At 40.9% G+C, this 16,714-nt stretch overlaps 1 protein-coding gene and 1 long non-coding RNA gene across 3 annotated transcripts in view; both read right to left on the reverse strand.

Annotated features, from left to right (window-relative positions):
• The window catches only part of LOC124256699, a 60,965-nt gene that overhangs the window by 30,119 nt on the left and 14,132 nt on the right, over positions 1–16,714 (reverse strand). Inside the window, exons 4-5 of one of the 2 annotated variants that reach the window (XM_046690671.1) lie at positions 12,529–12,687; positions 11,689–11,863 (exon numbers count right to left, since the gene is read on the reverse strand). In XM_046690671.1, coding sequence (XP_046546627.1) covers positions 11,689–11,863; positions 12,529–12,687 — 334 coding nt within the window. The remainder of the gene's footprint in view (positions 1–11,688; positions 11,864–12,528; positions 12,688–16,714) is intronic. The other variant, XM_046690670.1, reaches the window with a different exon arrangement.
• LOC124256705 lies at positions 8,434–10,823 on the reverse strand. The gene is made up of 4 exons (XR_006893051.1): positions 9,712–10,823; positions 9,463–9,495; positions 9,078–9,113; positions 8,434–8,447 (listed from the first exon to the last, which is right to left on the reverse strand). It is a non-coding gene; the product is annotated as an uncharacterized LOC124256705 (long non-coding RNA).

Here is a 16,714-nt window from a genome sequence, read left to right on the forward strand (position 1 = left end):
ATTTTATCGATATATAGTGTACATAATCACTCCATCTTCCCCACCCCCACCCCAAACAAATTATTACCCCCTCCCCACCAGCCACCATCCAAGGGAACATGGTCTCCCCACTCATGTCGTCCCTTTTCTCCACCCCAACTAAAGAATTTCCACAGCTCAGATCCCCACACGAAATAGACCCAATCCCTATAAACTTTGGTCTTGACCTTCAAGCCATACTACCCGATCTACCAATCACCACAAACGCACCTGCTTCTCCTACTCACACAACCCACACTTGCAAATCACCCATGCTATGCCCAAATTGCGAGTCGGACACCCACACAATTGACGAATGTACATAGCAAAAATGCTGCATCCACTGCGACACAACCGGACACACCTCAACACAAAATACATGCCCAATCAAACAAACACACGTACTAAATCTAAATAAACACATAAAACACACCGACCTGTCAACACCAGCACGCACTCTACTAGCTTACCATTCTCTCCTCTCAGTATCATCATCTACCTCATCTGCTAACACCATCAGCTCAATCCTCAGCCCCCGCCCCCTCCCAAACCAGGCCACACCCAAACCACCTCCAAACCCACTCACCACCCACAAAACTACCCCCTCCCCCACCCAAACCACCCAAACCTAAACAACCACTCCTACCCCACACCCCAACACCCACAAACCTCGCCCTAACACAGCTCCACCACCTCCCAAACCCACTAACGAACCCCATCCCCAAATACCACTCTTCCCAACCCATCATCCCCAACCCATCAAACCTCATCCCCAACACACACTGCACTCCCCACCCCCACCCCCACCCGAACACACAAAGCATCCCTCACTCTCACTCCACAAAAACTCAATGAAAACCTTAACAAGCTTATTGTCCCCCGCCGCAGCGCGGAACGGGGGACTATGTATTCAGCGGCGTCCGTACGGACGTCCCGATTCTTGTTAACGCGATATCTCATGCACTGTTGTACCCAGTGTCTTTAAATTCGGTGACAGCCTACATTGGGAGATTACGCAGACACCAGTCGATTTGGGTGACCTTGACCTTATTTCCAAGGTCACCACGACACTGACCACTTTTCAAACTGTTGTTAACGTGATATCTCATGCACTGTTGTACCCAGTGTCTTCAAAGTTGGTGACAGCCTACATTGGGGGATTACGCAGACACCACTGTATTAGGTGTCCTTGACCTTATTTTCAAGGTCACCACGACACTTTGAACACTTTATAAACTCTTCTTAACACAGCATCTCATCGAATGTTGTGCCCAATGTCTTCAAATTTGGTGACAGCCTACATTCTGGGATTACGCAGACACCAGTTGATTTTGGGTGACCTTGACCTTATTTTCAAGGTCACCACGATACTTTTCACACTTTTAACTCTTGTTAACGCGATATCTCATGGACTGTTGTACCCAATGTCATCAAATTTGGTGACAGTTTACATTGGGGTATTACACAGACACCAGTTTATTTGGGTGACCTTGACCTTATCTTCAAGGTCACCACGATACTTTGATCGCTTTTTAAAGGCGATATCTCATAAAACATTGCACCCAATGTTTTCAAGTATGTTGACAGACTACATTGGGTGATTATGTAGACACCAGTCATTTCAGGCATCTTGTATGTGACCCAAAAATAAAAAGTAGTAAATATAGATATTCCATTCTTTAGCGGCGGGGGACATTGGGCATCTTCACATCATAGAAATTAAACTATACCACATTCGAAATCCCCACCCAAGATCTAGAAGTCCTGGCAATAAAAACAAAACTTAATAATAAAGAATTTAACATTATAAATGTATGTAGAAGGCCCACACATAAAATCACTACTAACGATTTAGAAACACTCTCCAAATTCATAAGCCCATATACCATTATCCTCGGAGATTTCAACGCACATCACCCACTGTGGGGCACAAGACCTTTAACCGATATTAATGGAACCCGACTATCCGACTGGCTAGACAGACACAAGCTATCCTCACTAAACGACAACCAACCCACAAGATACCCACTCCCCTGCCTACAATCACCTACAGCCATAGATATCACATTCACCACACCTAAACTAACACAATCTTTTATATGGGAGGTCCACGATTACACCTGGGGCAGTGACCACTGCCCCATAAAAATCACAATTACATCACACAACCCCCCCACAAGAACAAACACTACCAACAATACACAATCTCCCCCTGCTGAACCTGAAAAAAGCAGACTGGCCCAAATTCTCCACACTTTGCAAACAACTAGACACAAACAACATCTATAGCCAAGACATAGACACATTCAACAACAACTACACAAACGCCATCATAAACATAACACGAAAAATGCATCCCCACTATTCGGACCAACACCGCACTAAAAACAGTCCCCTGGTGGAGCACAGCTATCATAAATGCAAGAAAGGCAAGGAAAAAGGCCCTTAATCAATCAAAAAGGGACCGTTCAAAATTATATTATATTTGGCTAAAAAACTACGAAACTACTCCAACATGGCCACTAGTAGCTCCACCAACTACCCACCACAATTCCAAAACACCATAAACACCCCACCCCCCTGCCCCCCTTCTTCCCATCCTTTACAGACCTCCCAATAAACAAAATTATTAACATACACGAACTAAAATCACCACTCAGAAACAAAAACACTGCCTCAGCCCCAGGTCCAGATGCCATCACCTACACCATACTAAACAAACTTACACCAAACATGCAAAACCTTACACTTACACTCTTCAACCACATCTGGACATCAGGCAACATACCTACTTCATGGTAAACAGCCAGTGTGGTACCAATCCTCAAACCCGGAAAACCAAATAACGATCCAGATTCATTCCGCCCCATCTCACTCACTTCCCACTTATGTAAAACCCTCGAAACCATTGTAAACCACAGACTAAAACACCAAATCCTAAATAAGAACCTTATTAAAGAGGATCAGAGTGGCTTCACTCCAAACCGACAAACTTTAGATCACATTTTACATTTGGAACAAGATATCAAAGTAGCACAGGCATAGGAATAATACACAATGGCCATTTTCATAGATTTCAGTAAAGCACTCGACATGGTTTGGCACAACGGCCTCCTACAAAAACTCCAAAAAACAGGCCATACACGGTCGAATCCTACATTTCATTAACTCTTTCTTAAACGAGAAACATATAACAATCAAATCCCACAACACCATTTCGGATCCCTATCCTAAGAAAATGCAACAGACCTCACCCCACCGGCCGCCTACCGCGACCCTCGGGCCAGGAAACACGCAAGTGTTACCCACTGAACTTTTCCCATAGACTACTCTCATAAAACCCAAAAGTCAATCAAGCAATCGCTCTCTACAATATTCATCTCTCTTTTTCTTTTCCTAAATCTCTTATAAATGTACTTTATTTTCGATTTGTTTGTATTCATCTGTGTATATAGTGTACATAATCCAAGCCACTACTGCCCCCAAACCATCCCTCCCTCTCAATCTCACTGTTCTCCACACCAATAAAAGATTTCCCACCCCTCACCTCCCCACATCAAATAAACCCCATCCCTATAAATTTTGGTATTGACCTTGACTCCCTCGCCCCACCCCAACAAACAGCCAAACAACCACCCCCTCCTCCACAACACCCAAGCAACACAACTAAATCCACCAATCGAAATCCCAATCAAACAAAAAACAATGCGACAAAGTCACTCCACCCCAAGCCCAAGACAACAAACTTATACTCCTCGCTTTCGCCACAAACGCCCACACACCACTCAATCAAACATACTCAATAAATAAATTTGCCCTCTGCCTCAAACAACACAAAATACGATACAAATACATAAATAATTGCGGACGAGGCTTCAAAATCATATTCACTGACCAACAATCACTAAACTACACCTTAAAACACACTCTCATAGACGGCAAGCAGATAAGTTGGCAATACCCACAAACACCATTCCCAATCACCTAAAATCACAAACTTCAGAGCCATCAACAACAGACAACCCACCACCTACAACCCTAACACACAAACAACCTTTCTCACATTCGACACCATTAAACTCCCCACTCACATTACATTTGGCGCTCTCACTTACAAAGTACACCCAACACGCAAAAACCAACAACAATGCAAATATTGTTTTTCATTCTCACACATCTCCGACTCATGTAAACTCCCCATGTTATGTCCAAAATGCGGGTCTGACACACACACACTTGATGAATGTCGCCAACAAAAATACTGCATTCACTGCAACACACCCAGCCACACTGCTACACAAAATACATGTCCCATCAAACAAAAACACATCCTCAGGCTCAACAAACACATAAAAAACAACGACCTGCCCAAACCAGCACGCACACTACTCTCATACAACTCCATCCTCTCAGTTAGCTCATCCTTCCCCTACACTTCCTCCACCCCAACTCATCATTCTACTCACCCCCACCCCCACCCCCATCACCTAAACCCCCAAACACCGCTTCCACCCAGCCAACCACCAAACCTACATGCTCTACCCACCCACCCAAACCACACCCACCCCAACGCCGCCACCCCCTAAACAACCCCTCCTCCACACCCATCCCAACTGCCCCACCTAAACAAACACGTCCCAAAACTGCTCGAATTTATCATTGCAGCCATTGCAGCTAATGGAAAAACCAACAGCTAAAAAACTACATACTCTCTCACATAAATCCAAACTCTATAACAAAAGGTTCGCCAGTCTCCTAATCAAAAACCTACTACCCGCGATGGATCAACATCAGTGGCAGCAACAACAGGCTGATCGTCAACGACAAACACAACCAAATAACGGATGGCTACTACAGCGTTTGCTTGCTCAACAAAGAAATCGTGGGAGCCAAACTCAAAGTAAACGACTCAAACGGCACGGTCGTGTTAGCCAACAACGGAAAAAACGACTTGAGACTCAGACGACCATTGGCTAGAACGGTCGGATTTATGTCGAACGACATACCACCGAAAAGCACTATGACTGGCATTAAATTACCGGATCTCGTTCCGTATCGCGAACTGTGCATTCATCTCGATCAGCTGAGCACGACCGACAGCTTGAACGACCTTCCACACTGCTTAGAGCCATGCTGGTGAAAACAGAAAAGTACAACAATGGTAGAACTGAATCGTTTTCATCGCGGCAATGCAAGAAATTAACCAGAGGCACCATCACGGAATTGAACATATCAGTTTTAGACATTAAACACGATCCCATAAGTATAGGATATCTCAGCGCGATGCTGCACATACAACAATGACAGAGTCTCAAGGTCCAGGGACACACATTCTAAAATGCGCCAACATAGCGATCTCCGACCTACGGGACACGCACAGATTCGACGAACCCAGAGTCGACGGCAAACTGTACGCCTTGCAACTGAAAAACAACCTTTACAAACGCGTCGAACTGCCTTCCTCTACTGCCGCCGGTAGCAAGAACATCAACCTAGCTGATTTCATCGATACCGAAGGAGCGGTCAACAACATGCGGTACAACCTGGTCTGCAACGACGAGGACAAATGGACAATAACCCCAGCATTCCGCGGAAGACTATTCCACCTGGACAACGTCGAGACCATGGCCGTCTCCAGAAACGCACTACACTCTCACCCTTAATGACAACAACAAATGGGTATTAGTGCCATCCCAAATCGACAGGAATCTCATCATCACGCTCGACTCTCTCCACGTTTTCACAGACAACAAAAATCACTACCTGACGAAAGACGTGAACAACGGAACACTGCTTGTGGCTTACGTCCCCACGCATAGACGCAGCTTGATCGTCAGCACAGTAGTAGCCCAAATGCTGTCAAGCAAACCCGGGACGCAAAACGTGGGATTGCAGATGGTGTCGGAATTCAACAGGTGGTAGATGTCCTGGATAATTTGCCGTCGAAATCCACGCTGTACATCCAAGTCTACCTCGGCAAACCGCTGTCAATGCGTGACGTCGGTGTAATCGTGAAAGGGATCAAACTCTGCTGGGCCAAACAACAACAATACCAAGTTTGCTCCGTTTATGTGCGGGTGAACGTTAAACCTACACCAGTGTGCAGGGAGTCACCGTGACTGTGGAAGACACGATATCGCTCACAAAATTATCCTACTCGACAACATACATCTCATGGGTTTGAAGTGCACATTCGAGGAATTATCCGATAACCAATTGAAAACCATTTCCTAATTTTGTATGAAAAACGATGAACCATCATCCAAACGTAACACTAGCCTATCTCAGGAACACGCAGGGATTCGATCTGCCCAGCGAGGAAAATACCTTGTACGTCCTGCACTTAATAGACAACGTATACGAGCGGGATCCTTCTCACATCTTTCACTCCAGGTTTTGATGTACAAGGTCCACGAATACCAGGTCACACGGGCAACAAGTTAGCTTCAAACAACGTGGTTTCATATTCATGGTTCGATGTACCCGATGACCAACAGGATTTTTTCGATTCAAAGTTGACTATCAAATCACACACCACACTCATAATAGATGTCTATCTCACAGACGCTCGTGGGTCCGAAAGAACACTTTTGACTGGGTTGACAGACACGATCAACAACAGTGTCGTATGGTCATAAGACAGGGATCGACACCCTTAGTAAGCCTCGATGGAGTTTGTAGTATATAAAACCATTCGATTCATGTCTCAACCTTATCAGCCTCAAATACATCGATCGGATATTAACGGAATACCAATTAAATATAATGTACACAAAGGATGGGACTGTACCCAGTCGTGGATGAAGTACCAAACACACTGGAAACCGTAGAAGGGTTTCGTTTGCGACAGATATGCGAGATCAAACAACAACTAGACCGTGAAGGCGATACACGGGTCGGCATTACAGAAAAAAAAATCACAGGGCTGTCAATTCCGTGGACGGTGTTGACACCGCTCTGATTTCAACCAGCATGGGATAAGGCACGGCAGGTGTCAGGTTATTAGAAATAGTAATAGTAATAATAGTAGAAGTCCGCTTATATGGCGCTCCAATCAAGGCAAATTGGCTGCTCACAGCGCTATGTACATTACAAATCGCAGGCACCATTGTGGCCGCACCCGTGGTTCTAGGCATCGAAATAACAGCCTGAGTGGCAGGGTTGATGGGATTGGCCCTTAAGTTCATATCTCGCAGACTGCAATGTCAAGCATTGGAACACGAAATTAGAATTCTAGCCGAAGCAAAGTTAAACAGGATAGACCATCATATTTCCACCGCACTCACCGACTCTAAACTCTCTGAGGAAGAGTTTTGTTTGGTGCTATCAGAAATTGCAAAATATCACAGAATGAAAGAAGAGATTCGGACCAAGTCTCGTAAAAACGCTGTCATCAGCGAAGACGAGAGAGAGAGAGAGAGACTGCGAATTGCCCACAGTGCTCGCTGAACTCTCCAGACTAGGAAAACAATTGTGAACTTTGACCTGTGAACTGTCAACTCTGACACACCGCTCGCTTGCTCATCATAGACTAGGAAAATCGAATACCGAGACCAACGGGAGCCGTGGTGAGTTCGTATCCCATCTGGCCTCTATGATTTCCTTGCAACTTTCGAAACTTTCGGTAAGGTTATCTGGAATGGGGCGCCTTTTGTCGAGAGTACACAGTTGGATGCAATCCCACGAGGGAGGAAGCTTTGCGCATCGCATCTATCTATTTCTTTCTCCCTCGTTGGGTTGTGACCGCAGCAGACATTTTGCTAAAATATTTTTCATACTGTCAGTCAGACAGACATCACCTAGCAACTATGCTCACATATGAATGTCATTTTCTGATTGGCTGAACGCTTTTCTATTATTTTCAATGTATCCCGCATACAAGCGAGTAACACTTTCTATGTACCCCGCTGGAAATTCCGAACTCATTTGGTACTTCGTAGTAGTAATTCTTTATCTCGAATAACATTGAATCACGTATGGTGTACGGAAATTACCGATGTTTTGCGAATGCAAATCGATGGAAGGGAGATAACTCTAAATGTGTTTTTCCTGTCGTCTGGTACTCCATACTATTGTCCGATACCTGTGATTCAAACAGTTCAAAATTACCATTGAGGTGTTCGGTAAGATAAATAAGTTGTTCCCTGGTCCCCCGGGGCCCATGGGCAAATGTCCCCCTCGAGACCAGTGAACAACTTATAATGTCAAACTTTCATACAAATTGCGAATGCCTTCAGAGAGTTTTGTAAAGAACTTTGGCAGTTATCTCAGGGATATACTATAAGAACCTACTCGAAATGGCAGAAGACGATTATTACTGGATTACCTCCTTTTGTGTCTCCGATATATGCAAACTCCACATACTACAAGGGCAATAACTCCACAAGATATAAGGACTCCCACTACTATGGCTACCGTGCTCACGTTATCTGCAACAAGTAAGAAAAAAGAGTTATTTGAAGCAGAGATCACATTGAAGATTTTCAGATTAATATGACTGTCTGACTGAGTTTGGTTTTACGCCGCTTTTAGCAATATTCCAGCAACATCACGGCGGGGGACACCAGAAATGGGCTTCACACATTGTACCCATGTGGGGATTCGAACCCGTGTCTTCGGCGTGACGAGCCAAGGCTTTAACCACTAGGCTACCCAACCGCCCCTTCAGATTAATATGAAGGCAAACCATGTGTCCTGTTGAATATGTTAATACCATTACAAATCTGGTGTATAAAGTATATATATACATACATTGGAATATATATATATATGTGTGTGTGCGCGCGTGCATGCGTGCGTGCGTGCGTGCGTGCGTTTTATATGTAACGAATCAAATCTAGCATTAGTCCTTGAGCGTGAGGGTAATATTGATAATATGGCAATATCAGCTGTACATGACAATATGAAGGCATATGCTTCCTTTTGTTTCTCTTAAAGTTTGCTATTTAGTTTGTGTGAATTAGAACGTAATCTGTTCATTAAAACGAAAACATTTCTTTTGATGTGAAGTGTTGGGTAGACATGTGTCAAAACGCAGACAGATGTACAGGAAAACGTACCTGCCGGAGTGGGCGTGGGTGTTGTCGTTTCGTCACCTAAAACATGAAACATCAGTGAGACTCAGTGTAACACACTATGCAAAAGTGGTCATCATTTATAGAATTTACAGTTAGAGAAACGAGGCAAAAGCAACATGCTTGACATGAATGAAAGCGGAGTAAAACCTACGAGCACTGGTGCCTGAGTGACATCTCAATCATAGCCAGTGTGTGATTCGAGCCATATATATCATTCTCTCAAGAATAAGGGACTCTGAACAGTGAACTTCTGTGTGTGTCCAAAAGGAATGAAAGAAACATATTTAAACACAAACGAGATATGATAAATGTTCAAAATTGTTTGGTGATTTGGGCGTTAATGATTTGAAGATTTGTAACAATGTACCTGAAGTGGAACTCCTCGTCGACGTATCACGAGCTAAAAAGCGAATAAGAAACATGAATAAAATATGACACGAATACAGTACAAATTAGGAACCTATTGAATGAGATTTGTACAAGGCAGTGACGTCATTGAACATTACATGTAAAAAATAATATATCATGGCTTTTCTAGTGCTGTACATGTGAAAGAATCACATGAAAAAAATACATTCTAATATCTAAAAGCAAAATATGCAGGACCATATCTCACCTGCTGTTATGCTGTCGTATCTGCTAAAATTCGTTCATCGTTCATCAGCAAACATGCATATTTTTTCGAAATACCCTGTGGCTAAATGTAAAAAAACTTTCAATATATATTTATATATCCTTCAAATGCCACAGGAATATGGTTGGCCATGGCGGATACGATGTAAACGAACCGTACTGTAGTAAACGACCTTTGTAAATTTGAGCTTCGTTGCTGGTAAGCAGGAGAAAGATCTATGGCACCGCTTGAAGTAAAACTCTCTATTCATCTGGAAGATACTGGATTAGACAGATACAGCCAAGTCATTGATGCTAAGTTTCTATTCGTTACTTAATAATGTTGGCAACAGATTCAGTTTCCATTTCAACCAATATGGACAGGTTTTGCCCCAAATACATCGACCATTTTGTCATGCATCAATCTAAGGTAAGACACACCGGATCCCATGCAAGCTTGTCATGACATCATAAACAAGATAACCGTCTGACATTCGTGATCCACTCGTCTTATTCCGGGACAAGTCGAATACCGACTCGTGCCCCCCCTGGAAGGATTCCATGTTGAATATATGAACATCAGAACTAATTCAGACAAGAACAACAACTCTATTTCTGTTTAATTCCAATAGAAATAAACATTGCTGAAGGACTCGAAAGTTTATGATGTTTTTAAAATATGTTAATATGTTTTAAACAATTATAATAACCGTGATGATTTGATGAAACACATTCTAGTGTAATTATTACCAGCTGTTCACCTTATATTTCCAAACGTATTTTTTTAAAAACGGTTTAACAATCGCAACTAGGATTTGTTTTTATTTCAGCTGTTATAAATTCCGGTATAGATACACTAATCAGTTTAAAATAATCTCAAACTGAACAATTTGTGGAGAGTCCAAACATAATACATGTATCTACCAGTTGTCTGAACTTGCCTGTATGGCATTGCTGCCATAAACCTGGTGACATTTAAAATTAGTACGTTGAAAAATTGTATGAAGGACTCAAAGAAAAGTCAGACTACAATATCCCCAATGTAAGCACAGTGCTTAAGTTTACAGTTGATAAGTTATATATAAATAGATTGCCCCAAATCTCGTAGCAATTTATAATTACATTACCTGAATATGTCGCAAAGCGCACTTAAAATCTCGAAACATGCCCGCAAGATCGTTAGTGAAAACACTCAATTGGAAACACGAGAGCCGTGTGTATTTGAATTTCTCATCGTTTCTGACCCTATCCTTATTAAACACTACATATTCGACAACACAATTCTATTGGATGTGTTCTGTACAAGGTCAAATTGACGATATATATTTTTCAAGATCTTGTAAACAATTACAAAATGCCATAACGATACAAATACTCGGGATTATACAAACGAGCCATCTGAGTTATTTACATATCCCTTATGTTTTTAACAAATACGATTAGTTTTGTGTTTATGTTATGTGGTTTCACTAACTGCCAATAGGGAGCTGAAAATCACGGAACTTGTACATCATGAAATGTCCTTGATCCACTCTTCATCAGCTGATGAACGTCAACAAAATGAGCACAGCTAAAATGTGCAAAATTTAGTTTGCTTTTAGATAGTAGCTCAATAAAACCTGGGCACGTATTTCACTTATATCTTCTTTTGTGTTATCTTATTGTTCAATTAACAGCTTTTCTTCCGTAGAATGTTAGTTGTCTCACTGTCGGGCATTGTATATATTTTTCAGTGTTTCTGGGCACTGCTTACCCATTTTACAATCTATAGTTCGAAAGTTGAAATAGCAAACTGGGTGGTTTTGAGTTCTTTTTGTGTCCTTAACAGTTATCCCTATTGATAGTCTGTACAGTTTGATTGGTCTGTGTATTGAAGACCGATACTTTATGGCGATAACAATTATATATTGCAGAGGCATTGTTAGATTTAACTCACTCTAAAAATTCATTCTGATATTCGTTTGCGGAACATAAACCTTACCTTCTACTTTTAAAAGGCACTTCCGTACATTCACGTCACCAGTGCCTTGCAAGGTGACGAGGCACTTGTACTCCCCTGTGTCATTTTCCTTCACACCCTTTATATTAAATCCAACGCTGTCAGTCCTATTCAGTCGAAAACGGCCCATGTAGTTTTTGTTGATTATCAGTGTGTCCTATAAAAGAAAAAGTGATAGGCATTTAGAGGGAGGCATATATTTCCCAATAGGTGTGTGCGTGCGTGTGTTGTGGTGTGGTCTCAAACCGGAAACCTGGGTTCCATGGGTATGTGTGAGGCCCCATTTTTGTGCCCCCCTGCCCCCTCCATGATATTGCTGGAATATTGCTAAAAGCGGCGTAGAACCCACTAGCTGGAACATATATCTACAGTCCGAAACAACTTTACAAATCCATGCAGTGGACATTATACCCATACATTTAGTTTGTTTTGTCTGCTGCTTCACATCACATTAAAAATACGTAAATTATGCTACATAATTATATAATCTGAACAACACGTGCCAGTTATAACAATATTATGCACAACGTCCTGTGTCATTAAGGTATGGAGTCGTATATAACTGACCATCTACTTTATCACTGGCACTAACAGAAATATTTATATATTTCGAAACAATATATTACATCATGGAATATCTTTGCTGCTGTTTACAGTGATACTTCCAATGCGTTTCGTTTTTGTCGCTACAGCACAATAATTATAGAAACATTATTTTTCCAACAAAACTGTAAATCAGAGTTTACACACCTGTATATATATATATATGTGTGTGTGTGTGTGTGTGTGTGTGTGTGTGTGTGTGTGTGTGTGTGTACACACCTGTGACAATGATTCATTGTACGTCTGTGCAATCTGTGTATCGTTGAAATACCATTGAACTACAATGAATGGAGGAACGTCATCTGTCCAGGTTATATCACAATTAGCGCCAGTATAACAAGTCACTTGCCCCGATTGGTCGTTGGCATCTGCAAGATCGGAAAAAACGAACAAAGATGATGACCATAAAACAGACAGACCTTACTGATAAAATACACAAGCCACACCAACTGGAGTTATAAGAGACAATGAAGTAAAACATCAAAGAATATTTTAAAAGATAAAATGGCATGAAAGGTTAGTATAGTTTAAGATCATTTGTATAGATATACACTTCGAGCATGTAAAATATCCCTGCAGGATTTGGCACTAATACATATAAATAAAGGGTTGGCTAAAACGTGACATAACTTTTCAACATCAGACAGATCTCTAACATTGAGTATGATATCATGACATTTGTCTTACAGCGGTGTCCTGATGTGATTGTAAAGGAGGCAATGTAATAAGACGTGAGATTCATCCTCAGTTTTGTAGAAGCAGGACAGGTTTTCATATCTTCACGTTTCCATCTTTAAAGGGGCAATTCCATATTTAAAAAGCGTAAGTGCTCGCCTGTTTGCACGATTCATATTACATGACAGATAACTTCACATGAATATGTCATTTTAAAAGTCTTGTACACTCGTATCGATGCTTTTCCCATTGTATTCATTTCACAGTTGTCAATAACGTGACCGATATGTCGTTTACAATATTTCACAGTAGTGTTTAAAAAGTTGAGAGTTCGTATTCTCTAAATTTTCTGTGTACTCTATTATTCCAATTCCACTTATGCTTCCTTGCATAGTTGTCTGCCTATACAAATACATGTATAGCTCTGTTGGTCCTGGTTTTCTCCATGTTGACAAAACGTCCCCACTGTCTTCCCACTGCTTTCCACTGTCTCACGATAGGCGGGGTCCAGGCTAGCTCCCCTTGTACTGCTGCATTGGATGTGTATTTACGGACTCCGAGGAAGTATCCCATAGCTCTGTGCTGCACTGTGTTCACTGCTGAGCAGTCTGATGTGCCCAATATAGCTGCTACCATAGTCCAGTTTAGACTAGACCATAGCGTCATACAACTTTTTAAAGGTTTTATGATGCATTCCACCAAAGCCTTAGATTTGGCGATTAAGAGACCAGGCACCCCACTTGCAGATTTTGCTGCTGTTTTTGAAAGTTGGTCGTAGTCTAAAACTTATGTCAAATGAAGGCACGATTTAGTGATAGACAGGGTCGTAAAATGCACCACATTAGATTTGTCCTCATTTATACTGATATTATTACTGGTACACCACGTATTGAGAATATACAACAGTAGTGACAGATCTTCATCTGCTTCCGCTAATAGGACCAGATCTTCTGCATAGGCTAGGATACCAATTTTCTTATTTCCATCTATAGATATCCCAATATCCAACTTGTTGATTCTGTCGATAAAGGTCATTGATAAAGAGATTAAACAGAAGTGGGGAAAGAACACAGCCCTGCTTCAGTCCAGCATTTACAGAAAAGTAGCCAGTCGTTTTACCATTTATTTTCACACAACTATGTGATAAGTGACAAGTGACAAGTTTATTCGGTCATTAGGCCCCATGGCCCAAAAGCACATGGCAGTACATTTCAATATCATATGCCTGACAGCTCAAGTTGGCAGATTTCGTTTCAAGCATATGGACAGATTGTTTTTATGTTTTGGGACTGTTAGACGTTAACAGCTGATACGATCTTTTCCTTGTAGGATATGTGAAATAAATCGGAGATATTAGTTGCTCCCTTAGATGTATATAATATGGACAAACTAATACAAAGTGGTACTCATCTTCTACAACACTCGTAGTACAATGAGAGCATAAAAGTTTGTCGGTATCATATCATTATCGTACCTTAATTTACAAATCTTTAATTTATGTGACTGAAATCTAAATTTAGAAAATATTCGTAATAAATCTTTATGACTAAACAGTTCTATAACATATCGTTCAGTGTCTAACAAAGATTTAAAGCAGGTATAAAAGGAGAAATCACTTCTTCCCGATAGTCTACCATGCTAATCCTGGAACTGTACATCCTTACAGCGTGTCGAAAAGGTATGCATAAACATGTCATAATTGCCCAAATCCTGAGATATCCAAACATCAGAAAAGCCCATCGAAAACAATAACAGTTTACTTTACCATTACTAACAGTTCAACTTTAGCATTTCGTAGCACGCTTTAGGATTACGATGAGGTTGCATACAAAGAAGCATATACCAATACCCGACACAGCGACTGAAATAACTTACACAAACTGGACATCTTCCAACATCGCCCAATACAACACGAGTCGGAGTCAATTTAGAAATATTCAAACACCTTTTAAAAAATACACTTTGGACTTTCTCAATATCTCCCCTATAAGTGAAACCCCATATTTCCGAATCATATAATATAATAGGCATTATTTTGGTATCAAATATTTTAGGGACTACAACAAATGGGAGTGAAGGATAAACTTTAATCAATTTGTAAACTGCGTAGAAAGCCTTCCTAGCTTGAACTGAAAGCGTTTCACAAGCTTTTGACCAGACTAATCTTAAGGAAAATACAATACCAAGATATGTGTAGTAGGTGACGTATTTTAACCTCTTTACCCGAATAGTACCACTTCTCTACCCTCTTTAAACACCCTCCATTTCGAAAACCTATTATATTTGATTTATCTAAGTTAACCTCTAAACCCCACTTCAAACAATAATTACGTAAGAATCCCAATTTTGTTGTAACCCATAAACTGAATCGTCTACCAACACTACGTCATCAGCAAACAACAACAAGAAACTATCTTCAATTTCTTCAGTGACAAAAATACCTCTTAAACTACCATTTTTAAATTCTATAGCCAACTCGTTAATGAATAGAGTGTATAAAACAGGGCTTAACATACAGCCTTGGCGAACGCCGCAAGATGTTGAAAACGATTCAGTTTTACATCTATTCATTACTATACATGCCTTGACTTTACCATACATATCTCAACATACACAGCTCTAAATGTTCTTATATGGGGGGCGGTGGCGTTGGGGAAGCCTAATGGTTAAAGCGTCCGCTCGATATGCTGAAGACCCAGGTTCGATTCCCCACATGGGTGTAATGTGTGAAGCCCATTTCCGGTATCCCCTGCCGTGATATTGCTGGAATATTGTAATAGAATCTAAATTGATATAGTATTAGTATTAAAAACATCATGTTAACTTTGTAAATCACAAGTGTCACCTATTTTCGTTATATCACGATCTATCTGCAAATGTCCATCCATATTTTTAACATTAAAGTAAATTTTAACCTAACAACATCATAGACAGTTACCTGATTCTGAAGTTCACAGATCTGAGGCATCTTTAAGGGGGCATATTCACTGTTGATAGTTGTTTTATCAAGCACTGAACGTTCGCGGTAGCAGCACTTGTCAGACATGACCTAATTACCACTGTGTGTCACTACGCTATTTACATCCATGAAGGATTCTACTACTGATGTCATTCTGTACTATTATTGTACAGACTTATGTATTTTATGTCTCCAAATGATGTATTTATTCACTGTCTTGAATCATTGTGTATTTTGAGTGTTAACACCAATGTTTGTCAGGGACTATTTCTTGTGTACACTCCTGCTTCCTGGCTATTTATAGAAAGTAAGTGTGACTTTTTACCCAGATAAACAATGACCTATTACACTTGTTAATGACGATTTTCTGATAACTTTCTTGCTCAGAAGTGTTTTAAAGTGTATTCCATGATGGATACTAATGAAAATTACACTTGATTGAACTGAATAACGAATTTGATCTGTTTGACATTTCTCCGGTTACGGTGACCTGTCAACAACATTTACGTTAGGCTTAGTGACTAATTATAAATAGGATGTCCGTTTTTATATTAAAGCCACATATTCATTATCTGGTATTTTCCTGCATTCTATGGTAGAAATGCTTTGCTTTACGATATAGAGGACAATGTATAACCACTTGTATTTCCTACATTTGTACCTGCAATATGACAGTCGTTTCGTGTTTTGACATTTGTTGCCGACAATCATTCTAGGCACTAATTGACAGTCTGCTGTCCGTTTTCTCTGTTTGCATTTACCAAATATTTT

Source organism: Haliotis rubra, unplaced genomic scaffold (genome assembly GCF_003918875.1).
Source record: "Haliotis rubra isolate DU_JTF1 unplaced genomic scaffold, ASM391887v1 Scf636, whole genome shotgun sequence".
NCBI classification, from domain to species: Eukaryota; Metazoa; Mollusca; class Gastropoda; order Lepetellida; family Haliotidae; genus Haliotis; species Haliotis rubra.